The 22,492-nt window shown below is 39.8% G+C and overlaps 1 protein-coding gene across 3 annotated transcripts in view; it reads right to left on the reverse strand.

Moving 5' to 3' along the window:
• Window positions 1-22,492, reverse strand: part of cntnap2b (contactin associated protein 2b) — an 85,186-nt gene that overhangs the window by 54,409 nt on the left and 8,285 nt on the right. For 2 of the 3 annotated variants that reach the window (XM_047588478.1, XM_047588477.1), the window contains exons 2-7: window positions 16,306-16,416; window positions 10,933-11,126; window positions 4,919-5,066; window positions 4,560-4,763; window positions 4,264-4,448; window positions 3,189-3,332 (exon numbers count right to left, since the gene is read on the reverse strand). In XM_047588478.1, coding sequence (XP_047444434.1) covers window positions 3,189-3,332; window positions 4,264-4,448; window positions 4,560-4,763; window positions 4,919-5,066; window positions 10,933-11,126; window positions 16,306-16,416 — 986 coding nt within the window. Of the gene's footprint in view, window positions 1-3,188; window positions 3,333-4,263; window positions 4,449-4,559; window positions 4,764-4,918; window positions 5,067-10,932; window positions 11,127-13,060; window positions 13,716-16,305; window positions 16,417-22,492 lie in introns of those variants that run through there. The other variant, XM_047588479.1, reaches the window with a different exon arrangement.

Raw genomic sequence — 22,492 nt, forward strand, 5'->3', positions numbered from 1 at the left:
CGGCCAAGGTAAAAGGGAAAAATGGGGATAAAACCCTCTACAAAAATATTCCTGTTTTGCTTTTCCCTGACCTTCCTACAGAAATCCACAAACAACAAAAGCGCTCTGATGAAGTCAAGCGGCGGCTAAGGGTCAGGTCGATCCGATATGGAATGTTTTGTCCAGCCCGTCTAAGAATTACGTACGACGGAGACGCCATCATCTTCGAAACACCGACCGATGCAGAGAACTTTTTGGATAGGACTTATGGAAGAGGAGAGGTAACGACGCACTGATTAAGAGGTGAATCTAACTTTTTGATCTGATGCACACCCAACGTTTAAATTCCAATGTCACACTCACTTTTATAGTTAACTCAGCTTCATAAATGACCCTCACTCCTTTTTTTCCTTCTTTGATGATGTTTATTAGATTTTTTATTTTTTTATTTATCATATTTCTTTTTCTTTAGTTTGTTTGCTTTTCATTCTAAAAGGGGGGCATATGTCATGTATCTGTATGATTTGTTTATTTGCTTTGATATTATCTGCAGAAATTTTGGGTGACAATTTTTTTTAATGAATATTTCATCGGGCAATTTAAGGCGTCCCTAGAGGAATTTATTTCAATTAACAAAGACTCCGTTGATAACCCCCAAGTATTATGGGATGCAGTGAAAGGCTTTATTCGTAGTAAATGTACTTCATTAGCTTCTAATCTGAGTAAGTCTCGTCATCACAGGCGACTGGAGTTGGAATAGAAACTAGCCCAAGTTGAACAAACAATGCTCACAAACTGTTCTCCTGATCTTAGACTTGAAAGAAGTACAATATGCAGTGAGCTTAACTCTCTGCATAGACAGCATGCTGAGTTCCTTATCCACCGCACACAGCAAAAGTCTTACTTTGAAGGTCGATCGCTTGCCTGGAGTCTTCAGGCCAGTGAAATTTTGGTCATCATCTCTACTGTTAGAACATATCAAGGGGAACTAGTAACTGATCCCAAGGTAATCAACTTCATCTTTCATGGGTTTTATTTGTTTATTTGTCTGTTTTTTACCTGTTCTGTCATTATTTCCATTATACAGTCAGGTCCATAAATATTGGGACATCGACGCAATTCTAATCTTTTTGGCTCTATACACCACCACAATGGATTTGAAATGAAACACTGCTTTAACTGCAGACTTTTCAGCTTTAATTTGAGGGTATTTACATCCAAATCAGGTGTAGGAATTACAACAGTTTGTATATGTGCCTCCCACTTTTTAAGGGACCAAAAGTAATGGGACAAATTAAAATATCATAAATCAAACTTTCACTTTTTAATACTTGGTTGTAAATCCTTAGCAGTCAATTACAGCCTGAAGTCTGTAACGTATAGACATCACCAGATGCTGGGGTTCATCCCTGGTGATGCTCTGCCAGGCCTCTACTGCAAATATCTTCAGTTCCTGCTTGTTCTTGGGACATTTTCCCTTCAGTTTTGTATTTAGCAAGTGAAATGCATGCTCAATCGGATTCAGGTCAGGCGATTGACTTGGCCATTGCATAACATTCCACTTCTTTGCCTTAAAAAACTCTTTGGTTACTTTCGCAGTATGCTTCGGTCATTGTCACATCAACAGCTGAGCAGCCAATTGTCCCATTACTTTTGGTCTCTTAGTGGGAGGCACATATACAAAATGTTGTAATTCCTACACCGTTCACTTTTGATTTGAATATAAATACCCTCAAATTAAAGCTGAAAGTCCGCAGTTAAAGTACATCTTGTTTGTTTCATTTCAAATCCATTGTGGTGGTGTATAGAGCCAAAATTTAGATTAGAAATGCGTCGATGTCCCAATATTTATGGACCTGACTGTATCTTTGTTATTTGTTGTTCTACTAGGTCTATATAGGAAAAAAATTTGTAAAAATTTTGATCACAAAAAAAGCATAAAAATAAAAATGTACTAAAAATAGAAGAACTGTACAACATAAATAAGACTTTCAGAATAAAATAGTATATACATCTATACATCTGGATATAGTATATATGGTGAATTTGAAAAGTAGTATGTGCATGTGGTGAGAGTAAATCGAAATGGTCAAGTGCTCCCTGACTGCTCAGAGTTCGTCAGAGCGGCAGGCTTGGGAAATAAACTGTTTTTGTGCCGGATGGTTTTGGCGTACAGTGCTCTGTAACACCGCCTGAGGGGAGGGGTCTGAACAGGTAGTGTCCGGGGTGTTAGGGATCGGTGGAGATTTTACCGGCTCACTGGACCGGTACAGGTTCTGGACGTAGGGAAGGTCAGCACCAATGATCCTCTCTGCAGACCTGATTGTCCTCTGCAGTCTGTCCCTGTGCTGTCTAGTGGCTGATCCAAACCAGATCATGATGAATGCAGTCAGGACAGACTGGATTATAGCAGAGTAGAAGATGATCAGCAGCTCCTGGGGCAGGTCAAACTTCCTGAGATGACGCAAGAAGTACAACCTTTCCTGGGCCTTCTTTCTGACGGAGTCCCAGTCCTCAGGTCCCATGGTTAGTTCTCCAAGATGTTTGGAACAACATACCAGCCGAGTTCCTTCAAAAACTTAGTGCAAGTGTTGCTAGAAGAACTGTTGCTGTACTGAAGGCAAAGGGTGGTTACACCAAATACTGATTTGATGTAGATTTCTGTACTACTTCTTATGTTTTTGCTTATGTTTTCATTTAAGTTTTTGGGCATCAGAAATGTGTCCTTCACATACACAGTACACTGAAGAGGCAGATTATTATGACCATGCTTGATCCAGCATATGCAAGTAAGGACATGAAAAGAGTGAGTAAACATTCTATCCCTCAATATTAGCTAATCTGTTCTGACAAATGCACCCAGTACCAGTTTTGTAAAACTTTGTTATGTATTTAACTACCGGTACCATTATGAAGTTCATAAAATAGACTTTAGAACTATATATTGTATTTCCTTCACTCTTTACATTAATATCAAGCACAACATAGCTGGAGCTAACCAACTAGCTTCAGCTAACAGAGCAAACACACCACCAGTGTGCCTCTAGTGTAACTAACTTGTAAATGTGTACAATATGAAAGTTGTATGAATGTGGACCTCATCAACACAAAGTAAAATGTTTGTTTAATGAATTTGCTAGTCTAAAAATAAAGTTAAATGACTAAATATCTAATTTAAAATAATCTCATTAAATGCCAATGACACTTACAAAGCTGGTGGTATCCACCTTCTTCCTGTGGACCAGATTAGTAATGTTGTCTCCGTTGTACACAATTCCCTCCATGCAGCCCACAAAGTTCTCTTTGCCTCCTGAACTCGGCTTCATGGAAACAGGCAGTCCTCCAAAGCTGATCTGAAAACATATAGCACATGGATTGTGGCCAATATACACACTTGGCTTTTATGAAATCATTTGAAAATGATTCACTACTCCCTATGTGACCAACACTGAACATTTAATTGAATAATGACTAGCAAATTGAAATTCTGGGAAGTGTAGCTATGTTCTATGTTCTACAAATGTTTACAATATAGTAATTATATCTAGTGCAAACTACTATATAGGAGGAGTGAATATGTTAACAGCCGTATTGTCAGGACTCTATATGTCTACATACCAATTCAATTTGATTCAGTTCAGCTCACTTCAAAGTTATCTATAATTACATTATAATGTTCTCAACACATACACAGAGCATTATACATGTTACATGATTCATGTATATATGCATAATCCATCTTCAGCATGCATTAACATCTGTCTCAGACCATCCAATTGTAACTGGCCAGCTTTAAGTACCTGTGGTCATGCTTGACCAAAATGTGTCTCCGACTGTCTTTACATCCAGCATTTTAGATCCAATCTCAGTTTGCCCCCTGTATGCAAATAAACACTGGCATAATTGGTGGCTCAGTCAAATACTGTAATAACTACTGTGTCTAATGGACCAGGTCACCTTCCTTCCCCCCCTGACATTGCAAATGCAAAAAACAAACAAACAAACAAAAAAAAAACAGTTTGCAATACCAGAAGTCAAACCAATTTGCTCCTTGCCTCCAGGAGTCCTAATTATATGCTGCTAAATTCACCTAACCCGGCTGCTTTTTTCTACATGTGGTGGATCCACAGGAAGCCCAGGAAAGGGGAGAATTCTTGATGTTTTTACAATGGTAACAATTTGTGAACAACACTTAGTGTACACTTAGTGTACAGACATCCAAACAAAAACCTAAGATTGTGTCTAAATTATGTTAAAATGATGTCTAGTAGTATGTTGACTTACCTCATAGTCCAGGTCTAGATGGTCAAACTCTCCATTTGTCCTGAACTGCTGAGTGTGGTGATCCAGAGTAAAATTGACATTCCTACGGTACCGCTCTATGACAACTGAATGCCAGTGGTCATCATCCAGTAAGCTCCCACTGATCACAGATGTGTGACCTTGAATGGAACCATACTGATTACTGCCTGAAAAGAAGCAAACAAATCACACAAACTCAATAGATAGCAATCGTTTCAATAGTATAGAATTGTCTGTCTTTGGAGGATAGCAGTTTGGCAGTATTTACTATCGCCAACCTAAGTTGATGCTGAGCTGTAGTCTTGCACTGCGAAGCTCCAAGAAAATGTAGTCTCCCTGCTGTCCTTCTCCATGGAGCAACACCCCATCTCTGGATGTGGTTTTAAATTTCAGAGAGATGATATCCTTCACAATCTTCATCTTCTTACTCCTGAAGCGGTAAGAGATGACACCGTGGCCATCAAAGCTGATCACATCTGCCCCTGGAACACATAAAAATGAAAGTGTGACAAACATGCAAAAAAAATAACAAATCAAGAAAGGGGCAACACTTTTTCACAACACTGTATATCTATACACCAGAAAGGAAGAGAAGAGACTAGGCTGCTTAATTCTGGGTTTCTTCACTTGTACTCACAGTATGAGCAACCATAGAACTCCAAACGTACTCCGATGCGTCCGTCTCTGCTCCATTCCAATGGGATAAAGCGGATGTAGCGGGCCAGGATAGCATGCTGCAGCTCATGGCGCACCATGCCTTCACTGTTCACATTTCCCTCAAATGTCTGAAATATTATGGAAGTCCTAAGCGGTCATGCATTCACATATTATTTCCTGTGTTTTCCCGAGATAATGACTTATTTCGAGAATACAAGGTTCGTTTTATCAAGATCACGATCACACACAGTTGTTAGTAACTTTGTCCACTGTATATCATGTATGTTATCACTGTATGTTCTGTCTTACTGCCAAAAATCTCGAGAAAACAGAGTTCGTTTCCAGAGATAACAAGATAATTAACTCGAGATCTTGAGAAAGCAGAGGAAATTAACTTGTTATCACAGGAAAACACAGGAAATATGTATGACTGCATGGCCGCTTAGGGCTTTCGTAAAATATAAACAATATAAATAATTATCAATCTAAAAATGTATGAATCAGATCAAATTGTGTCATTATAACAATATTGAAATTAAAATGGAAAATTTAAAATCAGTTTTTGTTTCTGAAGACTAAGAGTCGGATCAACTAACAAATGACACTGGGTGAGAGTTCATTTGCGGCCAAAGGTGTCTGCTAAAGGGGCAAATAAACACGTTATGGAGTTAGAGCAAAAACATCTGAATATAAATTATAAGACATGGCAAAGTGACAGACTGCAAAATAAAAGAGACCCACATCACGGAATAGTCATCGTAAACCATGGTAAGAGCATGTGAAACACATGAATGTAAAGTGAACGTGACGTGAAGCAAAGTATTTATTGGATACATTTGATCCATTTAGACATTTACCAAATTAAAAAAGAATGTGTTTCCTGGTGAAACGTTTAGTTGCAAAAGATGCGTAAATTCCTCCTCACTACAATAACAGCAGCTATGGGTGCACAATTACACATAGGACAAACCATTTGCACATTCTTTTGAGACGTGTTGAATATAGATACAATTTCTATGAGCAAAATTGCTTTCAGGTTTGATAAATTGCTTTGCGTGTGCTAAATTAATACATTTGCCCCATATTTATTGAAGCAAGCGTGCTAAGTGTACGCCGACATGCTATTTTGCACCTTTGAAAGATGTAACTCTTAGTGCACTCGGTTAGTAAATCAGTTTATACGTTTTTTTGCGCATGCAATGCGTTTGCACACGTTTTTATACATGCAAACTTTCATTGGATCGGGCAGTTTTCCTCTTATGCTGGTATTATAACCCATCTGATCAAAAGATATATTATTTTCCAAAATATTGACTTCTAGGTCACAGTTCATGAAATATTGTTCTATTAAAACTACTAATGTATATCCAATATTACATGCGCAAAGTCATTTTGTCACTCTCTTGCTCTCAAACTCTGATACACTTGCTCAGAAAGGCCAAAAACATAATAATGGCTGTTTCTGGCATTAACGTCTGTCAAGAATAAATCATAAGCCTAGTAGCATATTTTGGTTGCTGGTCCTCTTTCAAAGATCCTTTCATGATGTACTTTTATGTTACAAAAGTTGTTCCTACAGTAGTTCAAACCAAGAGCTGGATCTAGAATGGGCCTCCTACATTTTGTAGTGACCATCACTGTAGGTTCTCCCACATGACTGGAAATGTAAAGTGGTGGCAAAAACGTTTTCTGACACCTCATCCTAAAACACCCATTAAAAACTTAAAATTGAATGGTTCCATAAAAATACGTAAGAAATTCGAAGTATTGGATCATTTTGGTACCAGTTCTCCACTAACAAAGACCATGCTTTTTATTAAAAGACACATTTTTCTGTTTCCGTGCTTTGTGTCTATAGAAATCCAGCACATTTGAAAGTTCTTCAGAGACAAAAATGGCCAAAACAAGGAACCAAATGCAGGAAACACGCCTGAAGATACAGATTTTCAGCCAAGAAGGGTACAGCTGCCACCAGATCACCAGGAAGTGCAGATGCAGTTCTTCAGCAGTTGTATACACTGCAGAAATACAGACAAACCAACACCTGGGAAGACAAACTAAGATCTGGGCGTCCAAGGGTTTTTTCAGCAAGAAATGACCGCATCCTTTTCCACATGTGCAGGGAAAACCGCCAAATGACATCACAGGATCTCCAACAGCAGTGGTCAAACCATTGACTGTACATACTATGGACAAACCCATCGTGATGTCATCCATTAGATTCTGAACCCAGAAAATGAAGCCCGAAGTGGGCGGAGCCCACCGTCACCATGTTGGATGAGCTTTACTCCACCCACACAGATAGTCCAAACATGGACGTAGGGCGTCGTGTTGGACATTGAGACCCACCCCTGCAACCCTCCGCGACCAGTTAGCTCAGGCTACCGGTCACTCAGAGCGGGAACACCCTTAATTATGCAGAATTTTAAACCTTAATAAAAAATAAATGAACGCGTTAGAAACAAATTCACCCCCCGTACAGTTGTCATGAACAGTGAAATAATCATTGAGACCAAAACCGTTTTTTGAACCAAGCTGTAAACATGTTTAATAATGCTGTAAAGTTGGGCTTTTTAACATTGGGGTCTATGGGGATTTGCTCCCTTTTGCAACCAGAATAGAGTGGCCATCGCTCAGCCCCGGAGGTTACGGCCTGGGTCAAACCAAACTGGTGTCCGCTATATCTGTCTTTTCGATCATGGCTTAGCCTCCTACAAGGCTGTCAAGAATTCCCTGATCAATGAGAGACAGAGGTTAGCCCAGTGTTGTTGGGCACACAAGAGCTGGACAGTCAGGATTTGGAAGAAGATTCTGCATGCGCAGCTTTATCTTCCTCCTGCTAATGTGAGGGTATGCAGAAGGCCAGGTGAAGCATTATCTCCAGCATGTACAGTATGGTAAATGGTCTTGCTCTTAAAAAGCACTTTTACAGTCAGAGACACATCCACCCATTTGCTCACACAAGCACACGCACATTCACACACCAGTGCCAGTTACACTGGGAGCAACTGGGGGTTCAGTATCTTGCTCAAGGACACTTCGGCATATGGCACACTCCAGGGATCGAACCGCTAACCCTTCGGTTCATGGACAATCTGCTCTACCTACTGAGCCATAGCCGCCCCAGTACCTACTGTCAGAAATGGTGGAGGCAGTATCATGGTCTGGGGATGCAAGAGTACTGCTGGTGTTGGTCATCTCACTGTCTGTGATGGCACATTGAACTCATTCTCACAACCCACATGCTCCCTTCTGCACGTACACTATACCATCAAGTTTGAAACTGGACGTTACAGCAAGATAATGCCCCTTTCCAAACATCCAGGGCCAGGCAGGGAGTTGGAGTCATTTGTCTCGGTGAAGAGACAGGAGGACGCTGGATAAATTGCTCTCAGTTATGGACAATCCATCCCATCCACTTTACCAAACATTAGAGGGTCAGAGGAGCTCATTCTCCAGCAGACTGATTCAGCTCCGCTGCCATAGTGAACTCTACAGAACTTATTTTATACCCTTCTCTAACAGCTAATCTTTTCGTGAAAATTAAGCTACTTTTGACAAATTAATTTCCCTTGTGGATCATTAAAGTCTGTCCACGTTTCAAAGCGCAAACTAAAGAATTTAGAAGAATTAAAAGTAGCAATTCAACAAGAATGGGACAAGATTGTGCCTCAATGGTGTGAAAGACTCATGGGGAACATGCCAGCCAGGATTAGAGCTCTACTGCTGCTAATGTTGACATCCTGTGGTTTTTAACCATGTAGACAAATGCAGACAAAAAAGAGAAACACAAAAAATATTTTTTCCACAAATATTTCAATATAATATTTGAGATTGTGTAAACTTTTAAGGGTGTCCAAAAACTTTTTTCCACCACTGTAATTGTGAGAGAGGAGTATACAGTTGGCTACAATCTGTAACCTCACAGCTAGATGCCACGAAATATTGGAAATGTTCACTACTATTACTTATGGGGCACCACCCTGGCAACAAGAACCCTTAACCATATACAAAAGCAATTTCAGATCAGAACATTAAGTAATTCAAAAGTGTTGTATGAAAGTGAAAATGGTGGTAGGATAGTGTGACCTTGTGTTAAACCAGAAGATTCTGCTGGGCTTTTCAGTTACAGAATATCACAATGCCTGCCAACATTACTTAGGGAGGAAGTGAACCTAAGAGAGTGAATGGTGCAATTCAATGGTCTTGGTTCCAAAGTAAGATGACCACATACAGTTTTATATTAATTTAAGGTATCTAAATGGAATCTTTAAGTTTGATTCAAACTCTAATGTATTTCCCAGACTGGTGACCAGAGTGAACGCTCCAAAAAACATTGTTGATGGTTTCCCCTATGACTCTGCATCAATTTGAAATGAATCATGAACCTCCCATTTGTTTACATAAAAAGGAAGAGATTTCTAGGTTGGAGTATAGGGTCTTCTGACCATATGCGATCTTTGGGTTTACTTCGCTCTGGTTTTGGGCATGAACAGAAACTTATATTTTCTACTGTGTTCCAGATGACTTTTCTTTGACACAGTAACATATATCTTTATGATGACACTTCTGTAGCAATCTCACAGGCGTCTACGTCACAGGTGACCAAATTTATTTATACAGCCTTTAGAGTTGTTGTTAAGATATAACCCATTTATTTTGGGTATATCATTTTCGTGCAGGAGGCAGAAAAATAGGCTTAGAGAAGAAGAGGAATTCTTACCACATTTGGAGGTGCACATTCCTTTTGTAGGATAAACACACTGCGTCCTGTGTCACATAAAATATGCCTATACTCAACAGGGGTGGTCCTGCGTCAAAAATCCTTGTACGTTAAGTCTGATAACTCATAATGAGAGAGTTTTAAAATATTCTATGTTTAAGTTCCGTATTTCTTCAATCACTGATGTCTTTATTTACTTTTATTACTGGAAATTACAGTGCACATGGAAACTTCCAGGGTTGCAGTTATAATCTGAGTTTTGTGCAGGTCTAACTAACCAACATCAGGATGAACACACACATAAAACAGTGCTGTTCTCAGTTTTGCAGATTGTTATGTGTATAGATCTGTGTATCTCTCTCTCTTGCTCTCTCTGCTGTAGTCCTGCAGGTGAGAGGTGGAAGGTTGGCTGCCAGCCTGTGGATTGGCTCATACTCCAGCCAATCAGAGAAGGAGGGACATTTGTCTCTCTGTCTCTCTCTCTCTCTTTCTCTCTCTCTCTCTGACTTCTTTGTTGGATAGGTAGGTTTGTGGTGGGGACTAGGGACCAAGGTAAGACTGGGGTACCCTCTACATCTGCACATGTAGACGGACTATGTTATCACACTAGGTTATGGGTTGCTTTATGGGTTGCTGCCACAATTGTATTTTTATTATTTTTTGGATGTTTTGTAGCCAGTAGAGTCAGGTCTTTTCTTTTCTTTTCTTTTCACACAGAGACAGTTGAGCTAGGCTCATTTTGATTGTAATTTGTCTATTTTATTTGGCACAAGCCCCACCAGTCCCTCTCTCCCCCCACATTGTTTGAAACCTACATCATTTGTGTAGCTTTTCACTTAAGTATTGTAAATAAATCTCTTTTCTTTAACCTCCCATCATCTCTGAGTTTTTCTTTGTTGATTGTCAGCGTTACTGTTTCCAAATAAATGGAAACATAACACAGATCCATTGGAGACCCATTGGCACCTGTATTCTACAGAACTTGGAGATGCAAGTTAATGCCAGGTCCAAACACATGTATGTAAAGCTGGTCACTGGCAATTGGATAACCGGATAATGCATGGTCTGAACAGGCCCTTACAGTCCAAGGTATTTAACTGTCTGCAGTAGTCTGAACAAAAGCTCAGCAAACTATCAGAAATATCAGATATAGATACCTTATGTGATCATTGCTTGCACTAGAATCATTAGATGACATGTTCCAGAACTCTTCTTTAAAAACAAATAACCAATGACATGAATTTTTTTTTTTTAAAAAACAAGATTCTTACCCAAATGTTTCCATCCTGTAGATAAGGCCTCCAGTTTTTCTGTGTGTCACTGTACAGTAACCGATACTTGTTAGTCCAGTCAGAGCTACTGTATCGACCCTGGGTAACTATGGAAACCACCTGCTTCCTTGCGCCCAGGTCTACTTGTAACCAGTGGTAATGATCTGACTCCAAAGGTGACCAGCCTCCAGCACCTACATTTGTGGGTGTTGTATGGGTGGACAGGGTGAGATGAAGAAAAAAATGAGCATAAAACACTTGGAACAAAACTTAGCATTTTATCCCTTTTTTGACACAGAGCAGAAATCTATACTGTTTCTTTGATTGATTCACAAAAATAATGCCATTAAGGTAAGTTTAGCAATTAACCTTGAGCCAGTTGCTCTTAACCACAGAAGGTGGTTAAGAACAAATGACCCAAGGTTCTGTGGGACTTCAGCTTCCAGACTGACAAACAGGTCCTGGCTAACCAAGTGGACATAGTGGTGGTGGACAAAGAACATAAAAGGGTGGTAGTAATTGATGTGGCCATACCAGCTGATGCCAACATCAGAAAGTAGGAACACGAAAAGGTAGAGAAGTACCAAGGGTTGAAAGAATAGCTGGAACAGATGTGGAAAGTTAAGGACAGCATAGTCCCTGTGGTAGCAGCAACACTCGGGGCAGTGACGCCCAACTGGGAGAGTGGCTCCAACAGATCCCAGGAACAACACCTGAAGCCTCAGTCCAGAAGTCCTAGGAACAGCTAAGATACTCCACTGAACTACTCTCAAACTCCAAGGCTTCTGCTAGAGGACCAAGCTTATATGATGAAATTTTATTTTGCAATAAATTTGCAAATTTGCTACTTTCTATTTTTTTTCTGTCAAGATGGGGTGCTGAGTGTACATTAATGAGAAATAAAATGAACTTTTTTGATTTAGGCAAATGGATGCAATGAAACAAAGAGTGAAAAATTTAAAGGGGTCTGAATACTTTCCGTACCCACTGTATATATATACTGTACATACATACATACATACATGTACAGTACATGCATACATACATACTGTCAGGTCCATAAATATTGGGACATCAACACAATTCTAATCTTTTTGGCTCTATACACCACCACAATGGATTTGAAATGAAACAAACAAGATGTGCTTTAACTGCAGACGTGGGAGGCATATATACAAACTGTTGTAATTCCTACACAGTTCACCTAATTAGGATGTAAATACCCTCAAATTAAAGCTGAAAGTCTTCAGTTAAAGTACATCTTGTTTGTTTCATTTCAAATCCAGTGTGGTTGTGTATAGAGCCAAAAAGATTAGATGTCCCAATGTGTCGATGTTCCAATATTTATGGACCTGACTGTACATATCTCATGAAAGTGGAAGTCATGGAAGCCACAAAAGTTGCCACTGGAATCCTCTTCCACTCCTCCATGACAACATTATGGAGCTGGTAGATGTTAGAGACCTTGTGTTCCTCCACCTTCTATTTGAGGATGCCCCACAGATGCTCAATAGGGTTCAGACCTGGAAACATGCTTGGCCAGTCCATCAACTTTACCCTAAGTTTCTTTAGCAAGGCAGTGGTCATCTAGACATTAATGGCTGTGTGTTGAGTTATTTTGAGAGGACAGCAAATTTACACTGTTATATGAGCCGTACACTGACTACTTTACATTGTATCAAAGTGTTTTATAAAAATGTGAGGGTGTACTCACTTTTGTGAGATACTGTGTAAAAATGTATATATATAGTTACAATTAGAGGTGGGCGATATGAAAATATTAAATCGTGAACGCTTACAACGTGATGACGATCGCTCAAACTATAGACATCGTGGGATCGTCTAGGGAAAATTCTATAAATTGCAGTTCTATGCTGATGCACCGACGCACCAGACATATTACGTTGTCAACCTGGCCAACCAATCATAGCGAATTACGGGCAGTGACGCGCTTTCTCACCAGCCTCCTTGTTTATGTGTGTAGCGGTAGCTGCATGGAGAGCCATGGCTGAAAGCCAAACTCAGTTGGTCACAAAAAAAAAAAAATCACATCCATTGTATGGAATTGGTTTAGATTTTCCTCAACTGATGAAATGCAGGCAGATAATCTGTGCACAGAAAAACTCACCAGAAAAGTCTCATATCGATCCAACAATTAATATTATCCAGGTCAAAGCGCTCCGTTTGTATCGCTAAGGGTCCAAACTGTTCATTTCAGTCGTATTTTCAGTCCAAAAAATATGTTTCAGTTCCATAAAAGTCCATGAAAAGCTGTTTCAATGTGTTGGACGAAAAAGGAGATACGTCGCAATCTTCGCGTTAAATTGAAAAATACACTTTTTTAAGCGTAATTTAATTTTAAAATCGCTGCTGAACTCTGACCCTTTGATCAATACGTCTTCGAACGAATTAGGAGCAAGTATGTGCCGTCGCCAGCCTTCAGAAGGCAATGGCTGCGTTTACATGCACGTGAAAAAAACGAATTATTGCCTTAATCGGACTATAACAGGAGAATTTAAGTGCATGTAAACACGTTACTCCGATTAAAATCGGAGTTGTCATTGTCCGATTGAGGCCCCAGGTATTGGGATTGGAATCGGGAGTTTTCATCGGATAATGCGTGTGCGCATGCTCCACCACCGCTGCGCTGGCGTGTGACCCTGGAACAAACACGTCCAAGAAAGCCAGGCGTAGAAGAAGAATAAGAGAAACGGAGCTGTCTGAGGGATATCGCGGATCTTTACCTGCATCAGAAGTAGCGCGAACATTATGTACAAGCCTAAAAAAATGTACTATTATCTGTCTGGTTGTTGTCTGAGATGCCAGTCTGCCGCATGAACGACTCTAGTTTATTATATCACGTAATAGGTCAACCCGGAAATCGGGCCATATTAAAGTGGTATTAACCCGCTGAAAAGACACGTATCGCCACCTAGTGTGGAGGAGGAGAACAGTTATTCGATTTTCTTGCGCTTCATGTAAAACTGGGACAAGGACTGTAGTGAGAAAGCCGAATTTTGAGCATAGCTCGATTAAGCTCTGCATGTAAACTCACTGAGTGAGAGTCATTGCTGGAAAAAAGCCCCTTCCGCATTCTTTTAGCCACAGACTGAGCCAATTGCAGAGAACTTAGTCGATGATTGGCGTTTCCTGTAGCCAATGACCTGCTCTAAACAACGGTATACAGCATGCCCCGGTTGAGTGGCGTTCAGGGGGGTTTAGAGGACGCTCAAAGGGAGAAAACTTATGAGGATCATTTCAAATGAGTAGCAATGCAAAAAATGTGATTTAACTTCACTAATTCTTGTTATTGTACTATTGTTTATTCTAATAACTATAAAATATAATTCCCCTGAGTATCACCTTTCAGTGGAGTCCAAGATTATGATTGTATGTTGAAGCATTCAGAAGTTATGGCCTTTTCATTCAAAAGTGTCCAAACGGTACAGTTTGGAAACGCCTGGTTATACACTTAGAAAAAAAGGGTACAATAAACTAATTTTTGGTGTATGGGTATGGGTAAGACTTTATTCTCTGATAATCTTGTGTTATCTAGTTTACCGTGTCCTCAGTTTCCTCTGAAGTCATCAGATATCAAAAAAAAGATGAACCCCAAAACTTTTTATTTTCAACTGTGTGTCAACTTAGAGTCCTCAAGAACAACACAATTTAGAGGGATTCTGACTTTTGTGATAGAAACGTCTTAGCTTTCAAAAGAGACCACGATCATGCATGAGCTCCAAACTGTTCATAAACAGCATTCAATTTACTTTGGGTATGTCCTAAATAGACATTTTTCCCTAGGCCAGAATGTTAAGGGGTTAGAGCAGGCATGTCAAACTCAGTTTGGCTCTGGGGCCGGATCCAGACTTTCTGTTCTCAGGTGGGCCGGATCAGCAAAAGAATGTCAACTCCAAATATTTAGCTTTGTTTTTCAGTACTATGCTTTATCATTCAGCCTACATTTGTAGCCTACCCTACATATTATAATCACGGATGACAAGGGATCTTTTCTAAGCACATTCTAAACACATTTATTCAAAAACAATGGGGAAAAAAATGATTTTTCATGTTTGGCCGTGAATGTGTTAACAACTGGTTTATTTTAACAGTTGAGTGAATGCAGTTTTACACCTGAACCAACTCACCACACTAAACAAACTCAAGTGGGAGCTATAAAAAAAATATTTTCGCCTTAATTGTCATACTGCTTTGAAATAAATGAAAAAAGAAATACAAAATAAAATAAAATAAATAAATAAAAAAGTTATAGCAGTGCATGGGCAATAGGATTAGACTACATCAGATCAAACTACTAGGCTGGGCCTACTGAAGTTGAGAATATACTGCACAATATTATTTGTCTTTAATATGACATATTGTCTTTATGATGAGTGGCGCCGAATATTAAACTCTTTGAACACTACAACTTGCTGATTACATACCAAGCACACTGGTTTTGCATTCACTTCTGTGAATAAATACTTCTCGGTCCATTTCTCCTGGAAAACTCTGCACTCCATGTCCACTCTTCTTTTTTTTGACAGTGCCATTTTGGGAAGGGTGTGTTGACCGATAACTTGTTTAGTAGTGGTGAATGGTGAAGCAAGATTACCGGTTTATTTTTACTTGGACACATCACGTTGCGAATGTTTATTTCCTGTGACTAACTCGTGTCAGTGCCGCATGCTTGACGTGAGCGCTTTTACACATGTACTGCCCTCTAGCGGCCGGAGGGAGCATTTGGTTTGTATTTATTTTAAAAAATCACAACTTTTAATAGAAATTAGCTAGAGACTCGCTTCTTTTTTTTGACATACTCAGAAATTTATGCCGGGCCGGATTAAATGACCCAAGGGGCCGGGTCCGGCCCGCGGGCCGTATGTTTGACATGCCTGGGTTAAAGCGAAATGCAAATGTTAAATTTAAATGTTAATATTAAACATAAATGTTAAATATAAGTCATAAACGTTAAATATAAATGTTAAATGTACAGCTGTACAGCCATACAGTGGAAGTACCAAAATAAACGCCTCATTCTGAGCAGTGTTGTGATGGGACTTTTTGACTGAAATTCAGACTTTCAACAATGCATCCACATGGTCAGGTGCAGTGCGTCCAGAGCTACATTTACATTTAGATTTAACATTTAGATTTAACATTTACATTTAACATTTACATTTAACATTTACATTTAGATTTAACAACTTTACAAATGCCGCCCCATATGTACAGCTGAGAAGAATATGAACCAGCCCCTGAAGAGGACCTGCTGTATATTATGCAGTGACAATGTATACAACAAAACTTAGATTCTAAAATGCCCATACACAATAACAAAACTGTATGATGCTTAACATTACAAAGGCATACCTTGTTTTCGGTTCAGTTTGGCATACCCAGCTCCATAGCCGCGTGCATATACTGATGAACTTGTGAAGGAGCTGTAGGGGAGAGGAGTGGCCAAGCTGTCCTCACACTTTCCTGAATGACAGAAATAAAATCAAAACAAAACATTGAGCTTAACTTTGGACATACCCTTCGCTTTTCCTTTTAGGACATCAGCAGGTGGATAATTCTCTATTATCCACAACTAATGTTTTGGTGTAATTAATACTAGCAACAAGTTATAACAATGCTCAACTGCACTTTGCTTTGATAATTAACACTAAAAGTGCAGCAGCACTTACTCTTGATAACCTGGTACTATAAGATGATGAAAAAGGTAAACATCACTGCACCAGCTAAACATCAATATAACAGCAATGTTATTGTGAGCATATTAGCTTCTAATGTTGGCATTCACTTCATAGTTGCTATAGACATATTCAGAATCAAAATCAGCTTTATTGGTCAAGTATGAGCGCAAAAAGAAGGAATTTGACTCCAGTCACTTTGCTCAATGGTACAAGACAAAGCACTTAAATAACCATAAGAATAAAAGCATAAAGAATACAAAAAATGCACAACATAAATTAGACTTTCAGAATAAAATAGTAATAGAGGCACAATGAACTTGAGCAGTAGTATATACTGTACATGTTTGAGAGTTATGAGAGGAGAGGTCTAAATAGATAGTGTCATGACCCTAGACTGGTACAGTGAAAAAAGTAAAACATTGCTGTTGTTCATTTAATGTTTTTTTTTTTCTCTAGTTTTTTATTTATCTAGTTATTTTGATTTCAGTATAATTCGTGGGTTGACAATTAACTCAAATAATCCACTTAGATCAAGTGGATTTTATTAGTGACTGCAGTTTGCACATGCACGCTCTCATAAATCTCCAAAGAGGATTGATTTTGGCGCATTTTGGACTTCCAAGGAAATGGAACAAGGAGCGATGGATATTGGTAAGTAAACACTAATGAGCTTTACATTCATCTTACAGTAAAGTTAGTATCTCTATACAATCCAATCATAAATGTCAATCTGGTATTGACTTTGGAACAGACGTTATGTTACTTTCAGCCATTAGTACGTGAAGGCGGGACTGCAGCATGCTTAAGTCAAGCAAGAGAGAGCAGAGCAGGTAGACTGTTGACGGCCTGGACGTTGGGAGGTACCGGACAGAGGCCAAGTTGACAGTTTGCCGCTGGAAGGTAAAATGTTAACTCGGATAAAAATGGAAATGGCGTTCACTGCTAAGTCACAAAGGTACTGTGTTCTTATTTGAAGCCTGTGTGTATGTCCGTGAGTGGCTAACGTTTAGCTAACAGTATGCTCGCAGAGCTTATGTCAATTTCCGGTATCTGTTTAGCGGTCTAATCAAATCAAACCAAATCAGACTTTATTTATATAGTAGTTTTCATGCAAATACAAAGTGCTTCACACAGATTTAAAAAAACAACAACAAAAAAGCAGAACTAAGTAAAGTCTTAAATTAAAATTGTTAAACAATTTTCACTTAACGTATTTGTTCAACCAGAAAAAAACATTCATCATCATTCCCTTAAAACAATAATTTTGAAGTACTGTGAAACTGTGGTGTCTTTTGAGGTGGTTATACCAACATTTCATACTGTTACAATCCAAGAACACAGTTATAAAGTTGAGATTTTCTAGGTTGTATTTAGAAGCGTGAAAATTAACATTCATATAATCAAATAAAGAATGAGGTCCCTGATAATGGGAGGGTCAAGAGCATCAACCCCATTTAATTTTACTTGCGTAGGGTTGATACATGTTGAGAAAGTAGCAATCAGCTGACTAGGACAGAGCAAGAAGGAAACATATAGCGAGTCTGTGAGACAAAATAGAGAACAATGAGGAGCTGTTCTGAAGTGATAAAAGTTGCAAGGAAGTCACAGGATGAGCGCCGTACAGAGCATGTGAGGTCTATGTCAGTGAGGAACAGGTAGGAAGGACGTTTTCTTCTTTCTGGAGTGCTGTCCCAGGGGATTGGAGGACCTGAGTGGCCAAGGGCCGGGGCAGACCCATCCACCAACGATGTGAGCTAAGTCTAAACCACGACTCCTCCCCACCTGTAGCCAACCAATCATATTCATTTTGTTGAAACTGTTATAATGGTGTGAAACTACTGAAAATCGTCCTTCTCTGGGACGTTGGCCAAGACTAACCGAACAGACAAGGTCCATGCACATGTATTTCTATATTCCAATACATTTTTAAATAAATAGTTTAAATTGACAGCAAGAAGTCATATGGTGGTTTTTCTAGAGGAATTACCGAACATGCTGACAGCTGCACATTCAATTAAAACAAAACATAAAGCAACCAAAGATAGACACATCAACAACGCTATGGATTGATGCTGTGCTGTACAAAGTACTAGGACAACCTAAAGAGTGCCACCAAAGCCCGAACAGTTATTGCAACCTAATGCTATATAAATGAAGCCAAAAAAAGCAGGTTCCCTCAGGTCAAGTGATTACTAAAGACAGGCTGCAGAAGGTTATGCTCCTACCAAGCCGTAGATGTAGGAGGCTCAAATGTCATTTCTTTCCCAGCACTTTTCAGATTTTTTCATTTTCACTTTAGTTATGATCATAACTTTCAGCTCTCAATTAAATAACTATACAAACTAACGGGTCTAGCTCAAGCAGACCAGCAGATCCACTTCCCCTCTATATACAGATGCATCCCCGTCCTGCATGAGTCCAATGACTGTGGTGTCATCTGCCAACTTGAGGAGTTTCACAGAAGGGTTCGGTCCCCAGAGGTGCAGTTATTCGTGTGAAGGGAGAAGAGCAGTGGGGAAAGAACACACCCCTGGGGGCCAGTGCTGTGAGTGCGGGTGCTTCCCAGTCTCACCTGATGCCTCCTGTCAGTCAAGAAACTGGTGATCCATTGACAGGTGAAGGGGGGCACAACGAACGCAGAACCGAAGTCCACAAATAAGACCCGTACGTAGGTCCCTGCAGATTCCAGGTGGTGCAGGATGTAGTGCAGAGCCATGCTGACTGCATAATCCACAGATCTGTTGGCCCTATAGGCAAAATGCGCGCGGTGTAACAGGGGGTCAATGATGGACTTCAGGTGGACCAACACCAGTCGCTCAAAGGATTTCATGACCACAGACGTCAGGGCAACTGGTCTGAAGTCATTTAATCCTGTGACAGGGGACTTCCTGGGGACCGGGATGATAGTGGAGTGTTTGAGGCAGGGACCTCACATAACTCCAGGGAGCTGTTGAAGATCTGGGTGAAGATGGGAGCCAGCTGGTCAGTGCTGACTTTCAACCAGGATGGAGACACACCATCGGGTCCTGGAGCCTTCCTGATCCTCTGTCTCTGAAAGAACTGATGCACTTCCTGTTCACAGATCCACAGTCCAGGCAGGGGGTCAGATAAGAGGGATGTCTGGGGTGTAGGTAGGCCTTTTGTGATGGAGATGGTGGGGGGAGTGCAAGGTGTAGGTTCATTCCTTTGTTGATCATATCAGACCAACAGTGTCTTTAGCAGTTCCCTTTGACCCATGAGTGTTACAAATGTCACTTCTGTGATACTGTCCAATTTATAACATTACATTATTAACGGCTACAAACTGATGTCAGTTTAACACATCTGTAGCTTTTGTGATATCCCAGATTTGTTTGTTTGTGAACGCTTGTTAAGAGAGGTATAACTTTTGTGTCTCCAAAACTCTCTCGGACACTTTTCTAAAACCCAAAATTTTAATTGGTTTGAACATGGACATCCACACTATCTACACGAATTCTTACGTTTGCACTAATCAGCATGGCAGCCTGGACTGAAATGAAGAATGAATAGTGACATGATAATTTCTCAAGGCTGAGAACAAATCACAATCACTGTAACGCTATTTTTCTTTCTTTATTTGGGACTTGCAGGTTTCATCACTCTTAACTAGGGTTGCAAAATTCCAGAAATTTTCAAAGTTCGAAACTTTCCATGGGAGTTAACGGGAATACATGGGAATAACAGAAATTAATGGGAATAAATCTGAAATTTACAAAATTGGAGATTGGCCCTCAACAGGGAATTTAAATATAGTTGGTAAAAATATATTGTAGCATAATCTTGGCTAAAACAACCAGATTTACTTCAAGCACACTCCTCAATCACATGCACACAGCACACTGCCTACTGCAGGGCTATTGACGCCACACCCCCTACATGCACTGTGCATTCCTCCATCACATGCACAGATAATTTCTTGAACCCTGGAGGCCACACTTTTGAGCTCAAAGCACAAGACTATTGAAGCCACACATTTGAGCTTGCGGACTAGTAAGTTTTGATAATGTTATGGGGTAAATATATTTGATCTATAATAGTATTGATGTTTAACTTGGAAATGTTAAATAAAAATAGCTGCTAAATGTAAGCTATTTTTCATTTCATTGACCATTTAAGAGAGTAGCTTATTATGGTGGTGGTAGATACCTCAAATGTGATGCCGTTTTTTCTGACTCCTGCTAGACGGTTTTCTGTTACCATATAAGAATTCATACATCAATTGTCAAATATTTTAAAGACCATTCCAGTTGTTTAGCAGTGTTTAGGCTCAAAACATTCAGCAGACAAGAGTTCCACTCCAGGGGAAAAATTAATCTGCAATATCAGAGACAGATATCCTCTCATCAGCTTTGATTCGATGGATGAACGTAACCAGAGAAATGCAGATGAGTGTTTTGCTCGTACAGTCTATGCAGCTGGCTCACCCCTGATGCTGCCATCCAGTTTGTACTGGAAGAGATTTTTAGATGTTCTCCGGCCAGCACACCTCCCCCTCCCACCTCCCTCCTGAAAGACATCATTGCACTGAAGACAATGGACACACTACACAAGAGAGCTAAGCAAGTTGTGAAGTATGTGAAGGGCAAACAAATTAGAGTACCACACTGAAGCTCCCCATGTTGAGCATTTACTCAACATTCATGTTTTTGTTGTTCATTAAAGAATTGCTCATACAAGAATTAAAACTAAAGTTCTACTCAAATAAATCTGTTGAAATGTCATGTTTTTTAAATTGTATTATTTTGCATGGATGTCTGCTTATGACAAAACAAAAATATTTACATTTGTTTGGATATGATCCAGTTTGTTTAAATTACCACCAATTTACAGTTAATTCCCATAAATTCCAATAATTCCCATGTAAATTTTCCAATTTGGAATACTTTTAAAATTCCCTAGCTTAACCTCCCATGGAAAGTGTCTGGAAATTTGCCGGAAATTTTCCGCCCCTTTGCAACCTTACTCTTAACACCTCAGCACTTGTGCAATATTGTTTTTTACGTCTTAGATCTTAGAGCTTATTTTTTATTCAGATTTTGACTCCTGTCACCTGGGAACTTGAACTTAATGGGTGCAACACCAACAAATCATTGTCCTGCCCTGTGCCCCACACTGATGTACACACAAACAAACAGGTGAACACACACTTTGCCAGAATGCCAGAATATAGGGGAACTAGTGGGACTAACAGGGTGGTTACTATATGGTGGAGAGAAAAGCTAACCATGGGGCTAAGTTAGCATGCTGAGGCCTTGTTAAACATGTTGCTGTTACTTGACTGACGGACTCTTTCAGTGTGTCTGCATGTTAGTATATATGTGCCATGGGGCTAAGTTAGCATGCTGAGGCCTTGTTAAACATGTTGCTGTTACTTGACTGACAGACTCTTTCAGTGTGTCTGCATGTTAGTGTATATGTGCCAACTGACTGGTGATTAGCTGTAGTGGTGTTGTCATTTACATTTTATTTTAATTTTCTGTTTGCCGTGTGTGCTACCGTGAAACAGTAGGCTAACCAATTAGCCTGTAGTACAGAAATACTACGTCTTTATCAGGGTTCTAAATTAACACCCATCAACCTGCCAAATGTGGGTTAAAATCCATTTTGGTGGCTGATGCAAGAGGCAATCAAGTCAGCCAGAGCCGCTCTACTGTTCTCGGTCATTTGTCCCCCTGGCAGTACTCCCTACATTTCCCATGAACACTGCTGTAATGACGTATCAGACGCCCATTGGCTGTGCCTAGTTTCGGTAAAGTCTGCAATGGAACCAGCACAGGAAACCATGGAAATGAATGGAGTGTCCACCAGAGAACACAAGGAGGAAAAAGAGCGAACCGACT

This window comes from Mugil cephalus, chromosome 7, assembly GCF_022458985.1.
Source record: "Mugil cephalus isolate CIBA_MC_2020 chromosome 7, CIBA_Mcephalus_1.1, whole genome shotgun sequence".
NCBI classification, from domain to species: Eukaryota; Metazoa; Chordata; class Actinopteri; order Mugiliformes; family Mugilidae; genus Mugil; species Mugil cephalus.